Source organism: Bombina bombina, chromosome 1 (genome assembly GCF_027579735.1).
Source record: "Bombina bombina isolate aBomBom1 chromosome 1, aBomBom1.pri, whole genome shotgun sequence".
NCBI lineage: Eukaryota > Metazoa > Chordata > Amphibia > Anura > Bombinatoridae > Bombina > Bombina bombina.
The window spans coordinates 125,993,764-126,018,684 of record NC_069499.1 but is presented as its reverse complement, the minus strand read 5'-3'; the positions used below and the strand labels follow the sequence as shown (position 1 = coordinate 126,018,684).

The following is a 24,921-nucleotide window of genomic DNA, read 5'->3' as shown; positions in this document are numbered from 1 at the left end:
CCTCCAAAGTAGCAAAAACCTCCTTAAGCAGCGTTCCGGAGGTGCTCATGTTTAAATCTAAAAGTTACCACTTCAGAATCAGAAGAAGGAACTATATAGATATATAGAGATATATATATATATCAGAGTCTGAAACTTCCCCCTCAGACACCATGGAAGAATCGTCCTCCTCAGACCAATGGGAAGAAACATTCAACATAGCCATACCTGATTCACATACCTTCCTCAATGAATCCTTATATCTCCTTATACACTTCCCCTGTAACACAGGAAAAGCCGCCAGGACATGAGTTACCGCATAGAATATCTGGGTAGCAACGTCTTGCAAGGAAACTCCAACTGGAGTAGAAACACTGGGCACTGCATGAAATGACACTGAAAAATGGGACGCACAAAGAGAAATCTGCGGGATGTTCCAAACAGGAGACCCCCTGAACAGGAGACCCCCTGAACAGGAGACCCCCTGAACAGGAGACCCCCTGAACAGCATCCACCTTAGCTAATGATGGCTTAGATTCAAAAATCTTATCCTTATACTGTAATGTCCCCTCAATACATGAGGAACAAAAAGGCATTTGAGGCATGTAACAGCCTGCAAAGTCTCTTCCATCTTTACCAAAAACAAATCAAATTGGCTTCCAAAAATTTGAAAACAAAAAAAGTTACTGTCCCTTTAAATTTTAAAATGCAACTTTTTTACTGCAGAAAAATATGATTGCTTTTAAAGCTAAAAAACACCTTCAGGCAGCCTCCTTACCTCAACAGACCCTGCTGAGGTCCCTACATGACCCCCTGAAGCCGGAAAATACTCCTGACGATCCTGACCCAGCAGCCTTTGAAAGGAAATGCAAACCGCAAAAAAAGCAGCCCTTAGCTCCCAGAGAACCTCCACACACCGGAACAAGGAAGTCATCCGCAAAAAACACCAAACAGAATTGCCGCCTCAGAATAAGCCCCTCCCATTCGTGGACGTCACTAAAAGTCCGGCTTCCATTGTTATTTTCCGGTTAAAAAAACATACAGAGCCTCTCCTAAGTGTCACACAGTGCCCAAATACTGCCCAAACATAAACCCACACTGGTTTAACAGTCCCTGTACCCATCAAAGTGCCAAACTCTCTTTAAATAAAGAAAATAAAAACCGGCACTTACCTGAGTCAAATCTGCCCAGCAGCAGGGCAGCTCACAGATATGGAAAGGCTTCCTCCCCCATAGACCCGTGGAACAAACGAAGGACTGACTACTCTTAATTAGGCATTCCGGATAGGGCAGCATCAAACATGGAAGGCACAGTGAAATGAAAAATCCCATCAGTTTCCAAAAATCTCTTGATTAAAGAATCTTCAGACACCTAAAAACATTACCACCTCCTTGCTGAAGGCAAAGAGAATGACTGGGGGTAGTGGGTAAGGGGAGTGGTATTTAACAGCTTTGCTGTGGTGCTCTTAGCCGCCTCCTGCTGGCCAGGAGTGATATTCCCAATAGTAATTATGATGATCCGTGGACTCACCGTGTCATTAGAAAGAAATCTTTTGCATACAAAGAGAGAAGCGCTCTACCAGGAACGAACAACAGCTCAGTGGCTTGTTCTATGGCGATTTACCACCCGGAAGCAGCCTCTTTTAGACCAGTGTGCTTTTCACAGAAGAAAACTTTCCTGAAGTATATCAGTCTGATCCCGCCAAGTAAGGTCAGTCCAGCCCCGAAATACCAGGCAATTCTCCTCTGAACAAGGAACATGACAACCCCAGACGATCGTTTCGGCCTCCTATGGGCCTCGTCAGTGAGGTGCAGCCACATTCCTCTAAGCACACTGGGCAAGGAGTCCACGTCTGGTTTCCCCCATCACCCATAGGGAGACTTCCCCAGGGTCATAATAATTTGCATACAAAGAGAGAAGCGCTCTACCAGGAACGAACAACAGCTCAGTGGCTTGTTCTATGGCGATTTACCACCCGGAAGCAGCCTCTTTTAGACCAGTGTGCTTTTCACAGAAGAAAACTTTCCTGAAGTATATCAGTCTGATCCCGCCAAGTAAGGTCAGTCCAGCCCCGAAATACCAGGCAATTCTCCTCTGAACAAGGAACATGACAACCCCAGACGATCGTTTCGGCCTCCTATGGGCCTCGTCAGTGAGGTGCAGCCACATTCCTCTAAGCACACTGGGCAAGGAGTCCACGTCTGGTTTCCCCCATCACCCATATGGAGACTTCCCCAGGGTCATAATAATTTGCATACAAAGAGAGAAGCGCTCTACCAGGAACGAACAACAGCTCAGTGGCTTGTTCTATGGCGATTTACCACCCGGAAGCAGCCTCTTTTAGACCAGTGTGCTTTTCACAGAAGAAAACTTTCCTGAAGTATATCAGTCTGATCCCGCCAAGTAAGGTCAGTCCAGCCCCGAAATACCAGGCAATTCTCCTCTGAACAAGGAACATGACAACCCCAGACGATCGTTTCGGCCTCCTATGGGCCTCGTCAGTGAGGTGCAGCCACATTCCTCTAAGCACACTGGGCAAGGAGTCCACGTCTGGTTTCCCCCATCACCCATAGGGAGACTTCCCCAGGGTCATAATAATTTGCATACAAAGAGAGAAGCGCTCTACCAGGAACGAACAACAGCTCAGTGGCTTGTTCTATGGCGATTTACCACCCGGAAGCAGCCTCTTTTAGACCAGTGTGCTTTTCACAGAAGAAACCTTTCCTGAAGTATATCAGTCTGATCCCGCCAAGTAAGGTCAGTCCAGCCCCGAAATACCAGGCAATTCTCCTCTGAACAAGGAACATGACAACCCCAGACGATCGTTTCGGCCTCCTATGGGCCTCGTCAGTGAGGTGCAGCCACATTCCTCTAAGCACACTGGGCAAGGAGTCCACGTCTGGTTTCCCCCATCACCCATAGGGAGACTTCCCCAGGGTCATAATAATTTGCATACAAAGAGAGAAGCGCTCTACCAGGAACGAACAACAGCTCAGTGGCTTGTTCTATGGCGATTTACCACCCGGAAGCAGCCTCTTTTAGACCAGTGTGCTTTTCACAGAAGAAAACTTTCCTGAAGTATATCAGTCTGATCCCGCCAAGTAAGGTCAGTCCAGCCCCGAAATACCAGGCAATTCTCCTCTGAACAAGGAACATGACAACCCCAGACGATCGTTTCGGCCTCCTATGGGCCTCGTCAGTGAGGTGCAGCCACATTCCTCTAAGCACACTGGGCAAGGAGTCCACGTCTGGTTTCCCCCATCACCCATAGGGAGACTTCCCCAGGGTCATAATAATTTGCATACAAAGAGAGAAGCGCTCTACCAGGAACGAACAACAGCTCAGTGGCTTGTTCTATGGCGATTTACCACCCGGAGGCAGCCTCTTTTAGACCAGTGTGCTTTTCACAGAAGAAAACTTTCCTGAAGTATATCAGTCTGATCCCGCCAAGTAAGGTCAGTCCAGCCCCGAAATACCAGGCAATTCTCCTCTGAACAAGGAACATGACAACCCCAGACGATCGTTTCGGCCTCCTATGGGCCTCGTCAGTGAGGTGCAGCCACATTCCTCTAAGCACACTGGGCAAGGAGTCCACGTCTGGTTTCCCCCATCACCCATAGGGAGACTTCCCCAGGGTCATAATAATTTGCATACAAAGAGAGAAGCGCTCTACCAGGAACGAACAACAGCTCAGTGGCTTGTTCTATGGCGATTTACCACCCGGAAGCAGCCTCTTTTAGACCAGTGTGCTTTTCACAGAAGAAACCTTTCCTGAAGTATATCAGTCTGATCCCGCCAAGTAAGGTCAGTCCAGCCCCGAAATACCAGGCAATTCTCCTCTGAACAAGGAACATGACAACCCCAGACGATCGTTTCGGCCTCCTATGGGCCTCGTCAGTGAGGTGCAGCCACATTCCTCTAAGCACACTGGGCAAGGAGTCCACGTCTGGTTTCCCCCATCACCCATAGGGAGACTTCCCCAGGGTCATAATAATTTGCATACAAAGAGAGAAGCGCTCTACCAGGAACGAACAACAGCTCAGTGGCTTGTTCTATGGCGATTTACCACCCGGAAGCAGCCTCTTTTAGACCAGTGTGCTTTTCACAGAAGAAAACTTTCCTGAAGTATATCAGTCTGATCCCGCCAAGTAAGGTCAGTCCAGCCCCGAAATACCAGGCAATTCTCCTCTGTGCTTAGAGGAATGTGGCTGCACCTCACTGACGAGGCCCATAGGAGGCCGAAACGATCGTCTGGGGTTGTCATGTTCCTTGTTCAGAGGAGAATTGCCTGGTATTTCGGGGCTGGACTGACCTTACTTGGCGGGATCAGACTGATATACTTCAGGAAAGTTTTCTTCTGTGAAAAGCACACTGGTCTAAAAGAGGCTGCCTCCGGGTGGTAAATCGCCATAGAACAAGCCACTGAGCTGTTGTTCGTTCCTGGTAGAGCGCTTCTCTCTTTGCATACAAAGAGAGAAATCTTATTTTTGAAAACAACTTGCAAGGGATCTCAATGCTCAATTTAGACAGAGCAAAGCAGTTTGAAAACCATCAGGGACCAGGGAATTTACTTATAAATTAGGGTGAAGTTTCTTTTAAAGGGACAGTAAACCTTAAAAATAATGTTATCTAATTCTGCACATAGTGCAGAATTATATAACATTATATTAGCCAAACATTATAAAACATAATTGTACCCTATTAATTTTTTTTTTTAAAAACCGCTGTTTTACAGACCCGCTCTCTGTACTCTGCTGAGCGGGTCTGTTATATTTACTCAGCGCATCGAGCCAGCTGTATAGTCACAGCCCAGCCCGACCACGCCATAAGACTAAGTGCAGCTCGCTCCTGCTCTGTCTGACAGCAGGAGCGAGCTGCACTTAGTGCTATGGCGCGGTCGGGCCGGGCTGTGACTATACAGCTGGCCCGATGCGCTGAGTAAATATAACAGACCCGCTCAGCAGAGCACAGAGAGCGGGTCTGTAAAACAGCGTTTCTTTAAAAAAATTTATAGGGTACAATTATGTTTTATAATGTTTGGCTAATATAATGTTATATAATTCTGCACTATGTGCAGAATTATATAACATTATTTTTAAAGTTTACTGACACTTTAATTTAAGATATTGCAAAAACACATTCAAAGATTGGAAACCAACTCAAAGTGTCTGAAATGTGATGTTTAAGCAAGTTAAAGGAAGATTAAACACTAAATAAATGCTAGGTAGGATGATGCATTCAAAGAAAAGATTAGTGTGAGAATAACATGTAGATGTATTTTTTAAAGTTTCATTAGCTGTATAAATAGTGACAAACACAAAATTTATGTTTACCCGATAAATTTATTTCTTTAAGATGTGGCGAGTCCACGGGTTCATCTTAACAACTGTTGGGAATACCACTCCTCGCCAGCAGGAGGCGGCAAAGAGCACTACAGTAAAAACTGTTAAGTATCACTTCCCTACCTATAAACCCCAGTCATTCAACCAAAAGTAAATGGAGAAAGGAAAGCAACACAAGGTGCGGAGGTGTCTGAAGTTAAGTAAAAAACCCAAAAAGAAAAAACTACAAAAAAGGGTGGGTCCGTGAACTCACCACATCTTGGTAAGCATAAATTTTGTTTTCTTCCAAAGATGTGGTGAGTCCATGGGTTCATCTTATTTACTGTTGGGAACCAATACCCAAGCTAGAGGACACAGATGAATAGGGAGGGATAACAACCAGCATGCCTAAACAGAAGGCACCACCGCTTGAAGAACCTTTCTCCCAAAAGCTGCCACAGCCGAGGCAAAAATGTCAAATCTGTAAAATTTAGAAAAGGTATGTAAAGAAGACCAAGTTGCAGCCTTGCAAATCTGCTCCATAGAAGCTTCATTTTTAAAAGCCCAAGAAGAGGCTACGGCCCTGGTGGAATGAGCCCTAATTCTCTCTGGAGGCTGCTTCCCAGAAGCCTCGTAAGCCATGCGAATCACACTTCGCAACCAAAAAGCAAGAATAGAAGCAGAAGCCTTCTGACCTCTATTCTTTCCGGAAAAACAAACAAAGAGAGCAGAAGACTTGCGAAAGTCTTTAGTCACTTCCAAATAAAACTTAAGAGCACAGGCAACGTCCAAATTATGTAACAGATGTTCTTTATCCGAAGATGGTTTCGGACACAGAAGGGACAACAATTTCCTGATCAATATTCCTAGTAGAGACAACTTTGGGAAGAAATCCCAACTTAGTGCAAAGAACCGCCTTACCGGCATTAAAAATAAGATAAGGAGAATCAAACTGCAAGGCAGAAAGTTCAGATACCCTCCGTGCAGAAGAAATCGCCAACAGAAACAAAACCTTCCACGATAGAAGCTTAATATCAAGAGAAAGAAAAAAGGGTGCAACAGCACTACACTGGTATGGGGGAGATGTTTTTATCAAAATTGATTAATTTCCTGAGCTAGAGTGCTTATGCATGAATTAACTCGAAGAACAGGATCAACATAGAAGTTGAGAAAGTCTGCATTTCTTTAGCACTTCATTCTCCCCATAGTCTATAATCAACTGAATTTGTGATTAGAACACCAGTAGTAGGGTGAAGTTGGTGATTTAAATTAAAATTTAACCTTTATTAGTTTAATTAAAAAATAGAACACACAACATAAAAAGTTAAAAAACACAAAAAGAGTGGGCCAATAGAACGAGTCTGTCACATAACTCAGTGTTAACCGTATTATTAAATTAAGAGATGTGAGAATCTGGTCACAATACTGTCTAAATAATGTGGAGATTGAATGTATTTAAATCTCCTGGGAGAAGACAAAAGAATAAGTATGTGTTGGTGTTTCCCTGAGTATCAATATAACTCAGTAATGAATTGGATACTTTTTAGGTTTATCAGGTTGGTGATCTTGAGTTTATTGTATTTTTCTCTTGTTTATAATAATGCACTAAATCATAGTGAGAAAAAATAATAACAGATTGAGCTCAATTGGATAAGCAGTTATTTATAAAAATAAATGTCGGTGAAGTACCCGTATTTTGTACTTTTGGTTGTTAGATGTCTTTTGTCATTGGCTCATATATTTAGATTGCCTTGTATCTGCAATCATTACTTGGGTTTATATTGTTTTATTTGGAATTACTAAGTTGTGAGCGTTTACCAATTCACAGTTGGTTGATTAGCTTTATTGGTAGCTTAATGTCTTTTATCATAGGCTCATGTGCTTTAGATTGCTTTTGTGTCTGCAATCTGTACTTTGATTTTAATTATTATCAAGTAATACGAAATAGTACAATTATTTATGGAAGTAAATATAGGTGAAGTACCCAGATTTTAACCTTTTGGTTACTAAATGTCTTTTACCATTGGCTCATTTGTTTAAATTATCTAGTATCTGCAATCATTACTTAGATTTGAATTATTGTCTGGAAATACAAAGTGATGGACTTATACTGGTAATACAAGATAACTGACACTGACTGCTTCTCAGTCTATTAGTTAGTTTAATTAATAGTTGGTCACTCTCAGAAGGTGATGTAACTTGTGGTCTGTGTGGTGTGAGCGTTAAATTTTTATACTTAGTTAGAATTATACCACTTTATATGGGGGAGTGCTGGCCAAATTGCTTCAAATATATAATATATTGTAACTAGTGAAGTTACATATGCAGAAATGTATCAATCTTTTTGATTCAATATGAATCTTTTTAAATAGAAGTTGTACTCCCTAATGGTATGACCTTTGAGGTAAATATCTAAGTTACCAATGCTATTAAACTAACTAATAGACTGAGAAGCAGTCAGTGTCAGTTATCTTGTATTACCAGATAATAACTGAAATCTGAGTACAGATTGCAGACATACAGCAATCCAAAGCTCTAGAGCCAATGACAAAATACATCAGACTGATAATAAAGCTAATCAACCGATTGTGAATCAGTATAAGTCCATCACTTTGTATTTCCAGACAATAATTCAAATCTAAGTAATGATTGCAGATACTAGATAATTGAAACAAATGAGCCAATGGTAAAAGACATTTAGTAACCAAAAGGTTAAAATCTGGGTACTTCACCTATATTTACTTCCATAAATAATTGTACTCTCGTATTACTTGATAATAATTAAAATCAAAGTACAGATTGCAGACACAAAAGCAATCTAAAGCACATGAGCCTATGATAAAAGACATTAAGCTACCAATAAAGCTAATCAACCAAATGTGAATTGGTAAACGCTCACAACTTAGTAATTCCAAATAAAACAATATAAACCCAAGTAATGATTGCAGAAACAAGTCAATCTAAATATATGAGCCAATGACAAAAGACATCTAACAACCAAAAGTACAAAATACGGGTACTTCACCGACATTTATTTTTATAAATAACTGCTTATCCAATTGAGCTCAATCTGTTATTTTTTCTCACTATGATTTAGTGCATTATTATAAACAAGAGAAAAATACAATAAACTCAAGATCACCAACCTGATAAACCTAAAAAGTATCCAATTCATTACTGAGTTATATTGATACTCAGGGAAACACCAACACATACTTATTCTTTTGTCTTCTCCCAGGAGATTTAAATACATTCCATCTCCACATTATTTAGACAGTATTGTGACCAGATTCTCACATCTCTTAATTTAATAACACGGTTAACACCGAGTTATGTGACAGACTCGTTCTATTGGCCCACTCTTTTTGTGTTTTTTAACTTTTTATGTTGTGTGTTCTGTTTTTTAATGAAACTAATAAAGGTTAAATTTTAATTTAAATCACCAACTTCACCCTACTACTGGTGTTCTAATCACAAATTCAGTTGATTATAGACTATGGGGAGAATGAAGTGCTAAAGAAATGCATACTTTCTCAACTTAATATCAAGAGAATGCATCAGCTGAAACTGACGCCGCTGCAAAACATTCAGAACAAGATTAAGGCTCCAAGGTGGCTCCAATGCCTTAAATGCCTTAAACACAGGCCTGATTCTGATCAAGGCCTGACAAAAGGATTGAACATCTGGCACATCTGCCAAACGTTTGTGCAATAACACAGATAAGGCTGAAATTTGACCCTTCAAGGTGCTAACAGATAAACCCTTCTCCAGACCCTCCAGGAGAAAAGACAAAATTCTTGAAATCCTAACCCTAATCCAAGAATATCCCTTGGATTCACATGAATCATAGTCTCAATTACTGACTCGGAGAACCCACCCAAGCGTTCAATCTCCAGGCAGTCAGCTTCAGAGAAACGAGATTTGGATAAAGAAAGGGTCCCTGAAGAAGGAGGTCCTTCCTCAGGGGGAGCCTCCACGGAGGTAGAGACGACATCTCCACTAGGTCCGCATACCAGATTCTTCGAGGCCATACTGAAGTTCCAAGGGACCGCCAATGCATCTATTAGACAGGCTTGTGGATTCACTTGATTTGGAACCATACATGGAAGCTTGGCATTTTGTCGATATGCCATCAGATCCTACTCCGGAGTCCCCCATTTGGATATCAACCTGGAGAACACCTCTGGATGAAGTTCCCGTTCTCCGGATCAGCCTGGTCTGCCTGCTTAGGAAGTCCGCTTCCATAACATCTCTGTGTGAGATGCTGCTTGCGGAAAGGAAGGGGCCTGAATCAGAATATCGTCCAGGTAAGGAGCCGCCGCTAAGAGAGCTCCTAGGAGCTTTGAGAATATCCTGGGAGCCGTAGCAAGGCTGAACGGTAAGGCTACAAACTAAAAGTGATGGTCTAGAAATGCAAACCTCAGGAACTTGTGATGATCCTTATGAATGGGAACATGCAAGTATGCATCCTTTAAATCTATGGTCGTCATAAATGGACCCTCTTGGATCAGAAGGGAGAATCGTCCGAATAGTCTCCGTCTTGAAGGATGGAACCTGGAGGAATTTGTGCGACATTTCAAGTCTAGAATTGGGGCGTAAAGTCCCCTCCTTTTTGGGAACCACAAAGAGGTTTGAGTGAAAGCCCAGACCCTGTTCCGGCCTTTGAACAGGTACAATCACTCCCAGTGACGAAAGATCTTCCACACACTTTTAAGAACGCCTCTCTCTTTATCTGGTCTGCAGATAATCTGGAAAGGTAAAACCTGCCCCTGGGAGGACAACCCTTGAACTCCAACCTGTAGCCTTGAAATATTTTCCACAGCCCACAGGTCTGGAAGGTCTCTTATCCAGACCTGAGCGAACTGAGATAGTCTGCCCCCTACCTGATCCAAGCCTGGATTGGGGGCAACCCCTTCATGCTGACTTGAAGTCGGCTGCAGGCTTCTTGGCCTGCTTCCCTTTACTCCAGGACTGGTTTGGTTTCCAGGATGTCTTGTCATCCTGTTTGGACAAAGACAAGGACCGTCTTCTAAAACTTTGAAAGGAAAGAAAATTACTCTGACGTCCCTTTGGCTTGTTCCTCTTATCCTGAGGCAGAAAAGACCCCTTTCCACTTGTAATATCAGAAATGATTTCCGCCAAACCCGGTCCAAAAAAAGGTCTAATCCTTGTAAGGAAGTGCTATCAGTTTGACCTTCGACAAAACATCAGCTGACCAGGGCTTTAACCATAAGGCCCCTCTGGCCAAAACTTGAAGTCTTAGCTCCCAGTCTAAGGACCTGAAGGACAGCGTCCGCAATATAGGAATTGGCTAACTTGAGAGCTCTGATCCTGTCCTGGATCTCATCTAAGGGTGTCTCTTCCTGTAGAGAGTCCGACAAGGCCTCAAAACAATATGAGGCTGCACTAGTCACTGAGGCAATGCATACTACTGGTGCCATTGAAGACCAAGATGCACATAAATATTCTTTAGATAAGCCTCCATCTTTTTATCCATGGGATCTTTGAAAGATCAACTATCCTCAATAGGTATAGTAGTTCTCTTGGCCAGGGTAGAAATGGCTCCTTCTACCTTGGGCACCAAAGACCAAAATTCCTTGATAGATGACTCTACCGGAAACATTTTCCTAAACACTGGTGACGTTGTAAAAGCCGCTCCTGGCTTCTCCCACTCCTGAGCTATGTTTTTCTAAGCCCTATATAGTACTGGGAAAACCTCTGAAGAGGAAGGAACGTCAAAAATCTATTAAGCTTGCTGAACTTCTTAGGCGTCACTACGGCCTGAGTCTCAGAGTCATCCAAGGTAGCTAAAACCTCCAATAACAGTAAACGAAGGAATAAGAAAAAGGCATTACACTGTCCGAATCTGAAATTTCACCCTCCGAGTGAGAGTCCTCCTCATTCTCAGATCTTAGAGGAACCTGAGGTTCAGTGGCAGGAACAGATATCTTATTCTCTGAAATCTAAGACTTCCTCTTGAGCTCCCTGAAAATCTGGGAACTTGGCTAAAGCTGCAGATACCGCTGAAGATACCTGTGCAGCAATCTCTGTCTTTAAAAATGCTCCACTGGGAGTTAGAGAGGAACCGCAGGACACAGTGTTAGATGCCATAGAGGCTTGGGACGAAATAGGAGATGGTCCTGGTAATACCTGGACTGCATCCTCCTGATAGACATTAGGCTCCACATTAAAAAAAAAACAACTTATCTTTACCCTGTAATGTTTGCTTAACACAGGAAGAACAGAATTGCATGGGTGCTGCAATTTGTGCGTCTAAACACAATAAACAAGGATTGAACTGAGTGGACTCCTGGGCCATGTCAGACATGTCTGGTTATTATACCCCCAGCCAACCATAACCGGTTAGCGCTTATGCAACAAAACCTAATGTCAAAATCACCTTAGCTTGTCAAAAGAAGGGGGGAAACCTAACCTTGTAAAGTTAGCAATACAAAAAATAAATTGACAGATGAGCGATATCGCTCCGACTTAACCTCCCTCCGCACCTCAGTATACTAAGGTGCCCTTACTACCACGTCCAACGGGATTCTCCAACGCCACTTTGTATGCGCTCCGTCACCAACCACAGCCACATATACAGAAACCGCCTCCGTAGTGAGCAGAGCTGAAAGAAGGCCCGAATACGTAAGCAGACATCAGGGAGGCGCAAAAACCTCCCATGGAGCAACTGGGAAGGAGGGGGCGTGTCCAAACTAAAACCGCCCGTCTTACAGCAGAAAAAAAAAATCATAGTTTATACAAAGTCTCCAAACGCAGCACCCACTACAAAAAGCGAGCCCTCAGTTAAGATACATTTTATACAACACGGTCTCTCACTAAAACACTGTACCCTTACACCATGGGTGAGCTAATACAGTCCCTTTTATTTTTATATATATATATATATATATATATATATATCTATCTATCTCACAGCAGAAATATGTTAAGTGCCCTTTCTCCCACCTGGAAGGCCCGCACTTACCTGCTCAGCTGTCCGACATGAAGACTAGCTAGCTCCTAGGTATGAGAGGACACCTCTGACTCACAGAGACCTGGTAAAATTGCAGATAAAGTAACTAACTTTGGTATCTGAGATTAGGGCAGCATATGTGGAGAAAACACAGCAAGTATTACTTTGCAAGTTCCACACTGCTTTAAAGCCACCACAGCTCGACCGCAAAGACTAACGTGGAATAAGGCTATACCCTGCAAGCTTGCTTGAAGTATCTATCTTCAGAGAAAGAACTATTTTAATTACACACTAAACTTCACCTCCTCCATGCACGAGAGGCAAAAGAGAATGACTGGGGTTTATGGGTAGGGAAGTGATACTTAACAGTTTTTACTTCTGCTGGCAAGGAGTGGTATTCTTAACAGTAATTAAGATGAACCCGTGGACTCACCATATCTCTGGAAGAAATAAGTAACGTTTTAGTGTCTATAAAACAGGGGGAGCTGTCATGTTGTAACTTAGGTTACCTTCTCTGCTGTGTCCAATTAGGGACAGTTATAAATAGGTCACTAGAGTGTGCAGCCAATTACTGTGTGGAATATAACAGTCATTTCTAACAGGAACTGAAAATCTCACAATTTCAGAATGGAATTACAGGAAAAGGGGACAATATAAACAATGAAAGCATATTGCAGCGTGTGTGTGTGTGTATATGTATATATATATATATATATATATATATATATATATATATATATATATATATATATATATATATATATATCCCCCTTGAAAATATTTGGAAAATGGATATCTACAGCGAAAGAACTGCAATCTATTTCTAGGCTAACCCTGCTGCATACCTTTCCCCAACTGGCTTTGACATACTGCAAAACAATTCCCTTTATACTGACTTAAAGGGACATAATAAAGGGACATATGTTAAATCACTTGAAACTGATGCAGTATAACTATAAAAAGCTGACAGGAAAATATCACCTGAGCATCTCTATGTAAAAAAGGAAGATATTTTACCTCACAATTTCTTCATATCACCAGAGTAAGTGTTCTGTAAACAGTTATACTTCAGCTGCTGTCCAGCTGCAGGTAAAAAAAAAAAAAGAAATGAACTGCAGCCAATCAGCATCAACAGAGGTCATGAACTCTTTTACTGTGATCTTGTGAGATTTCAATTAACTCATGAGATTTCATAGTAAACTTCCTTAAACTGAATTGGGAAATAACATGAGTGTGCATGAGGCAAGCTCCCTTGCAGGTCCCGGGACAGACATAATAATTTGCTGCTTAAAGTCCTTTGCTATGGGGTGTGAATACTAAGGATATTTTGAGGTAAGATATCTTCCTTTTTTACATAGAGATGTTCAGGTGATATTTTCTAGTAATTTTTTACAGCTATGCTGCATCACTTTCAAGTGTTTCAACATTTAGGTATCATGGCCCTTCAATGACTGAATAGCCTTATCTGCAATCTCAAGTGCAGATAGGCTCCTCTAAATAAGGCAAATGGTGGGCGGAGTTTGACTATTGATAAAACAATTTCAGTAAACAAGATCAATAAACATTATCTGATGTCTTCTAGCAACACTTCAAATGAAATGCTGTTCCTTTGCCTTCCTGTACAGACCACACACAGCCTCTTGTGGGGCAGTGACAGGAAGTAATGGACCTTATACAAATGAAGTAAAGTAAAAAGGTAAAATCCTTTTAAAATGATAAATAATAATATTGCAATGATTTCTATTAAGTATAACCCACTGCTTAATGCTTTTTTTAACACCTTCATGACCTTATGACATTCTATGCCGTCCTAACCACACAGGGCTTTAAAGGGACACTAAACCCACATTTTTTCTTTAATAATTCAGATAGAGAATATTATTTTAAACAACTTTCCAATTTACTTCTATAATCTAATTTGCTTCATTTTTTAGATATCCTTTGTTGAAGAAAGAAAAATGTACATGCAAGAGCCAATCACAGGAGGCATCTATGTGCAACAACCAATCAGCAGCTACTGAGCCTATCTAGATATGCTTTTCAGCTAAGAATATCAAGAGAATTAAGCAAATTAGATAATAGAAGTAAATTAGAAAGTTGTTTAAAACTGCAAGCTTTTTCTAAATTATGAAAGAAAAAAAAATTAGGTTTCATGTCCCTTTAAAGTCCTTAGGATGGTATAGAACGTCATCGCCGTTTGGCTGTACTGAAACAAAAGACACTTCCCTGAATTGGATTGCGGGCTGGAGGGCGTGCCTATCATCATAGACAACCCCCCCGAAACGATCCCATCATTGAAATCACGCGACTGTATGAACGATCGCGTGATTACAGTCTTTTACCTATTTGTTTACACCAGAACTTTGTTCCGATGTAGACAAATGAGTACAGCAGGAATGGGTTAAACAAAAGAAACAGACTGTTTAAATCCCTGTTTATATAAATGATTTAATTTTAAATGTACTAGCAAGAAAAAGCAGGGACAGTTACAATGAATGTTTCAGTGGTACATAGTACAGTAAAAGTGGTCAATGGATACCTACCATTGGGAAAAAACGTATTATATTTTCAATAGGATTATCCGCAATATCAAGCACTAAGTATCTGCAAACAGAACCAATGTATAGTAATTATTATTTTCGGATAAACATGCACATTAGTAACACATCTGCAGTACAAATTTAAGAGAACAAAAATGTTAAATGAAATAAAGTGACGCAAGACACTTCCATATATGCCTACATTATAGCACTGCAGTATGAAAAATAAGGTCTTTTTTTTTTTAAATCAACTTAAAATACCACTAACACTACTTCATACTGTTCACTAAAATGTCCCTTTTACAGGAGAAAAAAAGGCAATGTTTGCAAGTATCAACCAAGCTATTAGTATCCCAACCTCCATGAGAATCCACAGAAAACAAAAACAAAAGAAAAACACAAAACCAAACCACAAGGAAGTAAAGAAATGTAATATAGACCCACTCTGTTTTAGCTGCTAGAGGTGTTATTTTTTTATTCTTCTAGATTTTAAATGTCAAGTAAAGGGACATGAAACCCAACATTTTTTTTTTTTATTATTCAGATAGAACATACAATTGTAAACAAAATGCCAATTTACTTGTATTAACAAATTTGCTTCATTTTTTTTCCATTCCTTTGTTGAAGCTGCGGAAATACATTACTGGGAGCTAGCTGAACACATCGGGTGAACAAATGACAAGAGGCATATATATGTAGCTAGCAATAAGCAGCTACTTAATATTTGTACTATAATTAAAAAGGCTCAACGTTTGTACTTTTTAAGGCAAGTTAGAAAATGTGGCCTGTCTCAAAAATTGTTAACTTGCTTTTATTCAGCCATCATCAGAGAAGTTTTATTATCCTCTATTTAAACCTGGTATAGCTCTGCTATATTATCTTTAAAAGAGAAACTACACCGAATTGTGAGAGCTGCAAAAAAGTCCATTGGGTGTCAACTTATTTCTCTTAATTTGTTTTATCGGATTCATGTCACCCTGGGCATTGTTTTTTTAATCGTCTGTTTTCTAAATATTCCCCCCCCCCCCCCCCAAGCTATTAAAATAGCAAACAGGAATACTTCTCTTCTTTTCACTTTTGGTAATACACTTTAGTCACTTTGTGAAAATATTTGATTAGATTTTTACACTGCTGATTGTATTCGTTTGTTCATTCTAATCAGATACCTTTGTAACATGAAAAGTTATTTGTATACTTTTCTTTTTTTATATTTGGCAGATAAAATTATTCTATTTCCCAACAATGCATTGCTGCTCCTGAGACTTAGGTTATTCTTTTTAACAAAGGATACCAAGAGAACAAAACAAATTAGGTAACAGAAGTAAATTGTAAAGTTGTTTAAAAATTGCAAGGTCTATCAGAATCATGAAAGTTTAATTATGACTTTAATATCCCTTTAAATGTATTGCTTGCTGGTTTTGTTTTTTAACCCCTTAATGGGTACGTCACTGGCCTTTCTATGGGGGTGCCGAGACCACGCTTCTATAGCAGGCCTTCAGGAGGGAGGGTCTAATAGCGTGGTCTTGCCGCTCATGTCAAGACCCGCACTATTATAGCCAGACAATCTCTTAACGACCAGCGACGTACAGAGTAGTTTTGTTTATGGTGTTTAACAAAGTTTTGTTTACAATCATATCTTTATACTACAGTGCATGAGCTCTTACAAAGCACTGTTAAAAAAAAAAAAAAAAAAAAAAAGACTTCTCTAATTTAATTTACTTAATGTAGCAAACACAAAGGGCTAGATTACAAGTGAGGTGCAAACTGTTTAGCACAATCGATATTGTCTTAATGAGAGCATTTTTAATTGTGCTGATATTACAAGTTGAGCGCAATTGCGATTTACGCTTCAATCCTTTACAAAAATGCAATTGTGTTTGCACGATCTCAGGCGTTAGGTTTTTTCTCCATTGATTTCTATGGGGGAATACATGCACACAAAAAAATTAAGTTAGGAGTTTTGCGCTATTCGGGTTACCGCTTGTGCAAAATGCGTTTTTTTTAACTTGTAATACAAACCCAATCCGACTAGTGCAAAAAGCTTAACTCTAGCAAAGTTTTCAGTCATGGGAAAAAAAAATACCGTGCCACTTGTAATCTAGACCAAAGTGTTTTGCAGTAGTATTACAGCAACAGCATACGAATGACTTCTACAAATCTTTAAATTATTTTAAGAAGATATATAACAGATTGTTAGAATTGTAGAGAATAAATTATTTAGGAAACAAAGTATGGATATGCCATTCAGTGTTTTTTGCACACCTGTGCTACTTATATACTATATAAAGGGAGAATAGCCATCTTGCTTTTATAAGTGTGATGAAGCAGCCTTAGATTTTGGCTTTGAAATAAGTGACGTGCAAATAAACAAATCTTTTTCTATTGTTTCCTTTCTCTTTATTATCTTGAAGTGTTTTTGGAGAATGGTGCAGTCCTGTATTCAAAAAGAATTGGCAACAGTTGCACCGAGTGGAGAGTCCTGACCTTGGGGCCAGCTAGCTCAGAAGATCTGGCATTTTCTTGTTAAACTTTATGTTGGACATTTGATCATTTCTATTTTTTCCTTTTTAACCCCAAAGCTTTATTAATGTTTTCCTAAACAGTGGTATTTGGCAACTCCTGAAGTTTCTAATATAAAAAAAATTACAATTTGTAAATATTTCTTTGAAGAACTAATAGGTCTTATTTGAAAAGTTCTACAGAGTAGTATTAAATGACTTACCTAAATAACTGTTGAAAGTTTGGTTTAATAAAATTTGCTTCAATACTTTGTCTTATGCAGACTATGTGGGTTATGCCATATTTTTGAAGTATTGATAACTGGGGGAAAAATAAAAGTAAATAAATCCTTTTTCGATAAAGTTTAATAATAATACAAACATTTAATTCAGCAGCAACAAGCACACAAACAAATTTGAACATTATTGCTGCATGTGTTTATATTACCAGTGAGATCATGAGTTTATCAATATGTGCCACATCAAAGATTAACTCTTAGGGTCCAAGATTATTTCAATTATATTTAAAGTCTGATTTAACATGATTATACAACTAACATGGAATGATTTTTCTGTGGGATAACTCCCAAGCTGAATTTGTTCTAACATTACCTGCACTTTAACTGAAACAGTATATATTTACTGTGCTTAAAGGGACATTAAGCACAAAATAAATGCAAACACTAAATAAATGTTTGATAGAATAATGCATTCAAAGAAAAGATTAGTCTGTGAATAACACAGATGTATTTTTAAAGTTTCATTAGCTGTTTAAATATTGACAAAATAAGTGCAAAGTTTTAGTGTCTATAAAACAATGGGAGCTACCATGTAACTTATGGTACCTTCTCGGCTGTGGCCAATTAAACAGTTATAAATAGGTCACTAGAGTGTGCAGCCAATGGCTGTGTGGAACACAACAGTGTCCTGCACTTCCCTTTCTAACAGGAACTGGAAAGCTCACAATTTCAGAATGGAATTACAGGAAAGGTAGATAAAGTAAATAATGAAAGTATATTGCAGAGTTTTTTTATATATACAAAATGTATCAATTTGTATTACCATCTCAAAGTGTTTAATGTCCCTTTAATGTTTGTCTATCCTGCTAGCATAGGATAGAGTATTTGTAACATTGGCAGATAAGCCATGACCATATAAGATAGAAATAACTGACAGATAAATGTGTGTGTCACAGCAAAACCAGGAGTATGTCTCCAAATGGATATAATATGCTGAAACTAGTATTTAGGTGTGTCATGTCAATTTCACATGTACATAGCATACCTTGCTTTTATTTGCTGCTGAATATGGACCTAAAAATAATCCAGGCAAAATTTCCTAAAGAAAAAAATAAAATTAAAAAAAAAAAAAAAGGGATACAGACACCAGCGATTACTTTCTTCATATCACAAAGGAAAAAAAAAATATAAAGCATAAATTGATTGCATTGTAAATACACATAGCAGAGGGACAACTCACCTGCATATCCCTTCTCATTGGATATGTCCAATCCTTAAAGGAGAAAAAAAAATTCATATCAACACAAAATAATTTTCTCGGCTAAAAAAACAAACAAAAATCTTAAAGGACCATTGCATACAGAAGAATTATATAATCAGGAAATGGATAACAAAAAGACAAAGCAGTAACAGTCTGAATATCAAATTAGTTGATTATTTTTTTTTTTTTTTACAAATTTCAGTTACTTGTATATACCTGAACTATTGCACATGCTCAGTATGAGCTGGTGCAACAGAAAGTGCGCACATAAAAAGATTATGCATGTTTTGATAATGGAAGTAAATATGTATTTATTTATTTTTAAATGCATGAAAGTTTAATTTTGACAAGTGCCCTTTTAAAAGAGAAACTTAAAGTGACAGTCAACTCCAAAATCGTTATTTTTTAAAAAGATAGATAATCCCTTTATTACCCATTCCCTGGTTTTACACAGCCAACATGGTTATATTAATATACTTTTAACCTCTGTGATTACCTTGTATCTAAGCCTCTTGACAGCCCCCTGATCACATGGCTATTTATTATCTATTGACTTGCTTTTCTAACCAATTAGTGCAGTGTCATCCACAACCCACAAGCATGAGCACAATGTTATCTATATGGCCCACATGAACTAGCAGTCTCCTGTTGTGAAAAGCTAATAAAAAAGCATGTGATAAGAGGATGTCTGTAGTTTTTTAGAAACAGGCAGAAATTTAGAGATTTAAATGTTATAAAGTATATTATATAACAATGTTGGTTGTGCAAAGCTGGGGAAAGGTTAGTAAAGGCGTTATCTCTCTTTTTAGATAATAACAACTCTGGTGTTGACTGTCCCTTTAACTTATTCACACAAGTAAGCAATTTTTTAAACCATAAAACAGGTAGCTTAATGATTCATGGTATAGTAGATTTGTAATTCCAGTTACAAAAGTTACCACTGCTTTAGTGCTTTTACGTTGCATGCAGCTTATGGAGCAATATAGCCGTATATCCTGTGTACTCTTATTTACAGCACACACTTGCATACAGTGCCATCATCAACCTAAAAAAAGTTAAAGGGACAGTCTACTTGAAAATTATTGTTTATTACCCATTCCACAATTATAATTTTTACTCTGAATTCCTGAGCCTCTGCAGACTGCCTCCTTATCTCAGTGCTTTTTACAAACTTGCATTTTAGACAATTAGTGCAGACTCATGCATGACTCCTGAGATAAGAGGCGGCCTTCAAGGACTTAGAAATCAGCCTCTTAGCTTACCTAGGCCTTCAACAAAGAATACCAAGAAAACAAAGCAAATTTGGTGATAAAAGTTTAATTTTGACTTTAACGTTCCTTTAATATTGGCACTCAGCATGGGTGATCAGGACATGTCTATTGCACACTAAAACTGTCCTTGTTGATCTTCAAAAAAGAGCTGAAGGCAACGTAGCTTCCAGCAGGTCTGCTCTTACACATAGCACTCAGTGTTCTCCCCAGGAGCTTTTTAGCGGGTGCACCAACCGGCTGATTTTACTGACCACTCGGCTAAAATTTTAGCCAATATTAAGGCATCAGCTTATATTAAAAGTTTTCAATTTGTATTGCACAAATTATCATTAAGTACATTTATGTTAAATTATGCAATACATGTTTGCTTTGGATAGCAGAAAATTATATAATAGAAAATATTATTCTGCCCCCACCCAGCTACTTCCTAATGCCACCCCGCTGGCAAAATTTCCTGTGGAGAACACTGGCACTGCTGTATCTACTTATTGCCTTCTGGGAGATTAAAGCTCTCTGCACATTCACAGTACTGCTACAACCAGTAGGGTTGTGAAATCTTATGATCAGGCAATACAGTTATAGCTTAGTATAGCAAATGACAAGGGATAACCTAATTAAAATAAAGTACTACAACATACATTTGCAATTTACAAACAAGCATAATAAAGGGAAAAAAGTGTTTAACATGACTTCAACTTAGAATGCTGGAAACAGGAGTCCATGTTCAGGGCTTTACAAATCCTGGGAACCATAACATCTAGCATTTTCTTCTGGCTCGGAACCTCGTTCTAAATATATCTATAAAACAAATACCACTGACTTCATATTTCTGCTGGCTCCTGTATTCATAATTAAAGTGTAAACCACTCATCCTATGTGCTGTAGCTCAGATATTCCTTCGATTACATAATATTTCATTGATTAGACATTTTTTAATGTAATCGAAAACTTACAGTATATACTTATTCTAGTGATGCACACTGAACACACTAAACAGTGCATATTTTTGTAATCCCTACAAGAACTTATTTACCTCACTAGTGGGCCACCCCTATATATATATATATATATATATATATATATATATATATATATATATATATATATATATATATATATATATATTTAGAGTGGGGGGTTCTTGGAGGGTGGTATCAAAATCCATCTTATAATAATTATTCTTTTCCCTTTCTGGCTAATCTCCATAGTAGGATTTACCAAACAATGGTATTTTTATAAAACTTGATGGAAATTTCAAAGCATTTTTGAACAGTTTAAACAGATTTTTTTTTAACAGATTAGCACCTGTATTCTGCATACTTTGGTTAGGGTCATATGGGATAGTTTTGAGGCAATTATGACAAGGTTCAGCTTGTTTATTAAAGGGACACTGAAACCAAATTGTTTCTTTCATGATTCAGATAGAGCATGCAATTTTAAGCAACTTTCTAATTTACTCCTATTATCAAATTTGTCTTTGTTCCCTTGTTATCTTTATTTGAAGCAAAGGAGCCAGCCAATTTTTTGTTTAGAACCCTGGACAGCTCTTGTTTATTGGTGGGTAAGTTTATCCACCAATCAGCAAGAACAACCCTGGTTGTTCACCAAAAATGGGCCGGCATCTAAACTTACATTCTTGCTTTTCAAATAAAGTTATCAAGAAAATTTGATAATAGGAGTAAATTAGAAAGTTGCATGCACTATCTGAATCACAAAAAAAATAATTTGGGTTCAGTGTCCCTTTAAGCGTGTACTATGATTTTGTGCCATACTCAGAGGTAACTTATGGAGCCTTTGCTATAAAATCCTCTCTACAACCGTATGATACCTCTTCTTTACCATTTAAAGAGTTAATTCTGTAACTCCAAATTCCTCAGACGTTCTTCAGAAGTTTTATCCTGAGTGGGGGCCTAACTATAAAAAAATATTTACCCACTGCCATTTATGGAAGAAACAGTCAGTCAACCATATTAAAGTCTATGACTCTTCATGGTTAAAAGTCATGAATGACAAAACTACTTGCCTTAAACATTTTATTTAGTAAACCAGAAGACGGTATATAAAGAGAAACACTAGGGATCTAAATTGTTCACTTGAGAAATATTTTAAACAATTACCCCCCAGAAAAATTTGTTATTTAAAGGGACAGTAAACACCTTAAGATTTGTATATTGTTTTATTATGCATACTGAAAAAACTTTGCAATATACTTTCATTATACATTTTGCCCCCTTTCAAGTAATTGCATTTTCTAATTCCTAGAATTTAAACTGCACCCGCTAACTTCAAGGCCAACCCTGCTATATATCTGTCCCTAATTGGATTTAAAGGGAAATTAAAAACCAAATGTTAGATAGAATGATGCATTAAAAAAAAAAAAAGATTAGTCTGAGAATACATGTAAATGTATTTTTAAAGTTTCATATGTGGTTTAAATATTGACAAAATAAGTTAGCTTTTATCTATAAAGCAATGGGAGCTGCCATGTCGTAACTTCGTTTTTTTTCTCTCTGCTGTGGCCAATTAGAGACAGTTATAAATAGGTCAGAATATACAGAATACAGAAATATGACAGTGTTCTCCACTTCCATGTCCAACGGAAACTGAAAAGCTCACAATTTCAAAATGGAATTACAGGGAAAGAAAATAATGAAAGTATATTGCAGATATATATATATATATATATATATATATATATATATATAATTATTTTTTAGTTTATCATTCTTATTACCATATCAAAGGGTTTAAAGTCCCTTCAAATGATAACTGCAAAACAAAGCACTTTATACTAACAAAGTTGTCTGAGGACTAAAGTCCAGATTGGCTCCTACAAATAAGACATAGTAGGTGGAGTTTGGCTATTGATAAATAATTGCAGTAATAAAGGATGATGATTTTTCCTTTAATCGTCAAGCTAGGGACAGTGTACGCATTTTTCTCCCCAACGATCCATTCTACCTACAAATAAATAGCTTACATTTGACAGTAGAAATAGACAGTTTTCTTTTCTGTTGAAACCACCATCTTTAGTGAAAAATATAAATGCTGCAATATTCTTTATAGAAAAGCTGTGCAAACACAAGTTAGCAGCAGCTCTGTGGTTGTGAGCAAGATGGGTACTAAATTGTTCATTTTGCTATCCTTTGTGTAAAAAGATAAGGATGAAGACAGAGAGAGACTGGATAAGATAATGGTCTACTCTATCTGTAAACTCAGCCAATTTAAATGGACTGTTTTGTGGAGCAAAAACAGCTATTTCAAACACACACAACCTAAAGGGATAAATAATTGGAAACACATTAAAGGGACATGAAACACAGATTTGTTTTCTTTCAAGATTCAAAAGCACAATATTTTAAAACAACTTTCCTATTTATTCGGTTTGTGCTTTATTCTCTCAGTGTCCTTTGTTGAAGGTGCAACAATGCATTCCTGGGAGCTAACTAAATACATATGGTTAGACAATGACAAGAGTCATATGTGCAGCCACTAATCAGCAGCTAGCTCTCAGTACTGCATTGCTGCTTCTGAATGAAGCAAATTTGATATTAGAAACAAATTGAAAAGATGTTTAAAACTGCATGCTGTATCAGAATCATGAAGATTCATTTTGACTTTACTGTCCCCTTAAGAGGAACCCAATTTTACAGTACACTGACCCTTTAAATTAAATCATGGGCTACACTACCTATCTGGAACCTGATATTTCCCTACATAACAATGGGTTACAATATGAGACTGAAGGATTTATTGAGTCATATTTGACCAAAAATGAAAATGTGTTTAATCAAACTTATGTTTTAAGATTATCCATACACATTTAAAGCCCTGAAGCAAAACAACTGTTAGAGAAATACAAAATATAGTCGTAAGAGCAAAGTGTGCGTGTCATCTACAGTTTTTTTTTACTACACTACAAATGACTACCTAACTGGTTGTGTGGATGAATATATATATATATATATATATATATATATATATATATATATACACACACACATACAGAACAAAATTATGTTTAGAACTAGGATTTTAACCCACTAACTACAAGAAAGCTGCTGTAATACATTAATACAACACAATGGTTTACATCCCTCTATGACAGTCAAGTTGTCATTGATGACCCAAAAAATGTAAACAAATATTTAGCAGGAGAACACGCACTAGTTTGTTGACCTAATGACATAATGTAGACTTTATATATTGAGGGAATTACAAGCAACAGCTTCTTTAGTTCGACAAAACGGAGTAGCCAGTGCCCGGTCCCCCTCACAGGCCAACGCTCACCTCAGCGTCATCCTTACACTGCGGGAGGGAGGGGAACTCCAGCTTCACTTCCTCCATTTTTCCCCTCCGGCTCTGCTTGTGAGTCCGCTGGTGTATGGCGCAGCGGAGTGAGCAGCTTACACCACGAAAAGACAGGACACAAGAGCAGGGCCGGCTGGCGATTCACATACTACCGCTACCTCCCCTGCCGCCATGCTGCAGTCTACAAACCTATACCGCGCGTAACCGGCGTCGAAACAGGCCCGAGAGCGCGCACGCTGTCCAAAATCTGTCAATGGGACGCAATGACGTCAGGAAGCTCACCAAACAGGATTATGGGGTGTTTGATCCCGTGCGATATTCAGAGTCAAAACTGTATTATGAATGAGAAAGGGATTTACAATACTATAATGTTTTCATTACTAGAAATGCCCTCTTATGCGGCGTTTTACTGCTCACTAATTGTCCCGTTTTTGATGGGACAATCCTTATTAGACATCCTTAGAGACAGTAAAGTCAAAATTAAACAATTTAAATAGAGCATGCAATTTTAAACTTTACAGTTCTATT

General features: G+C 38.4%; 1 protein-coding gene across 1 annotated transcript in view; it reads right to left on the bottom strand.

The window, feature by feature from the left end:
* STYX (serine/threonine/tyrosine interacting protein) overlaps window positions 1–24,599 on the bottom strand; it is a 38,457-nt gene extending 13,858 nt beyond the window's left edge. Inside the window, exons 1-5 of the mRNA XM_053697587.1 lie at window positions 24,373–24,599; window positions 18,791–18,823; window positions 18,596–18,649; window positions 17,536–17,633; window positions 14,817–14,877 (exon numbers count right to left, since the gene is read on the bottom strand). Coding sequence (XP_053553562.1) covers window positions 14,817–14,877; window positions 17,536–17,633; window positions 18,596–18,649; window positions 18,791–18,823; window positions 24,373–24,429 — 303 coding nt within the window. The 5' untranslated portion in view covers window positions 24,430–24,599. The remainder of the gene's footprint in view (window positions 1–14,816; window positions 14,878–17,535; window positions 17,634–18,595; window positions 18,650–18,790; window positions 18,824–24,372) is intronic.
* Between the last annotated feature and the right edge of the window lie 322 nt (window positions 24,600–24,921).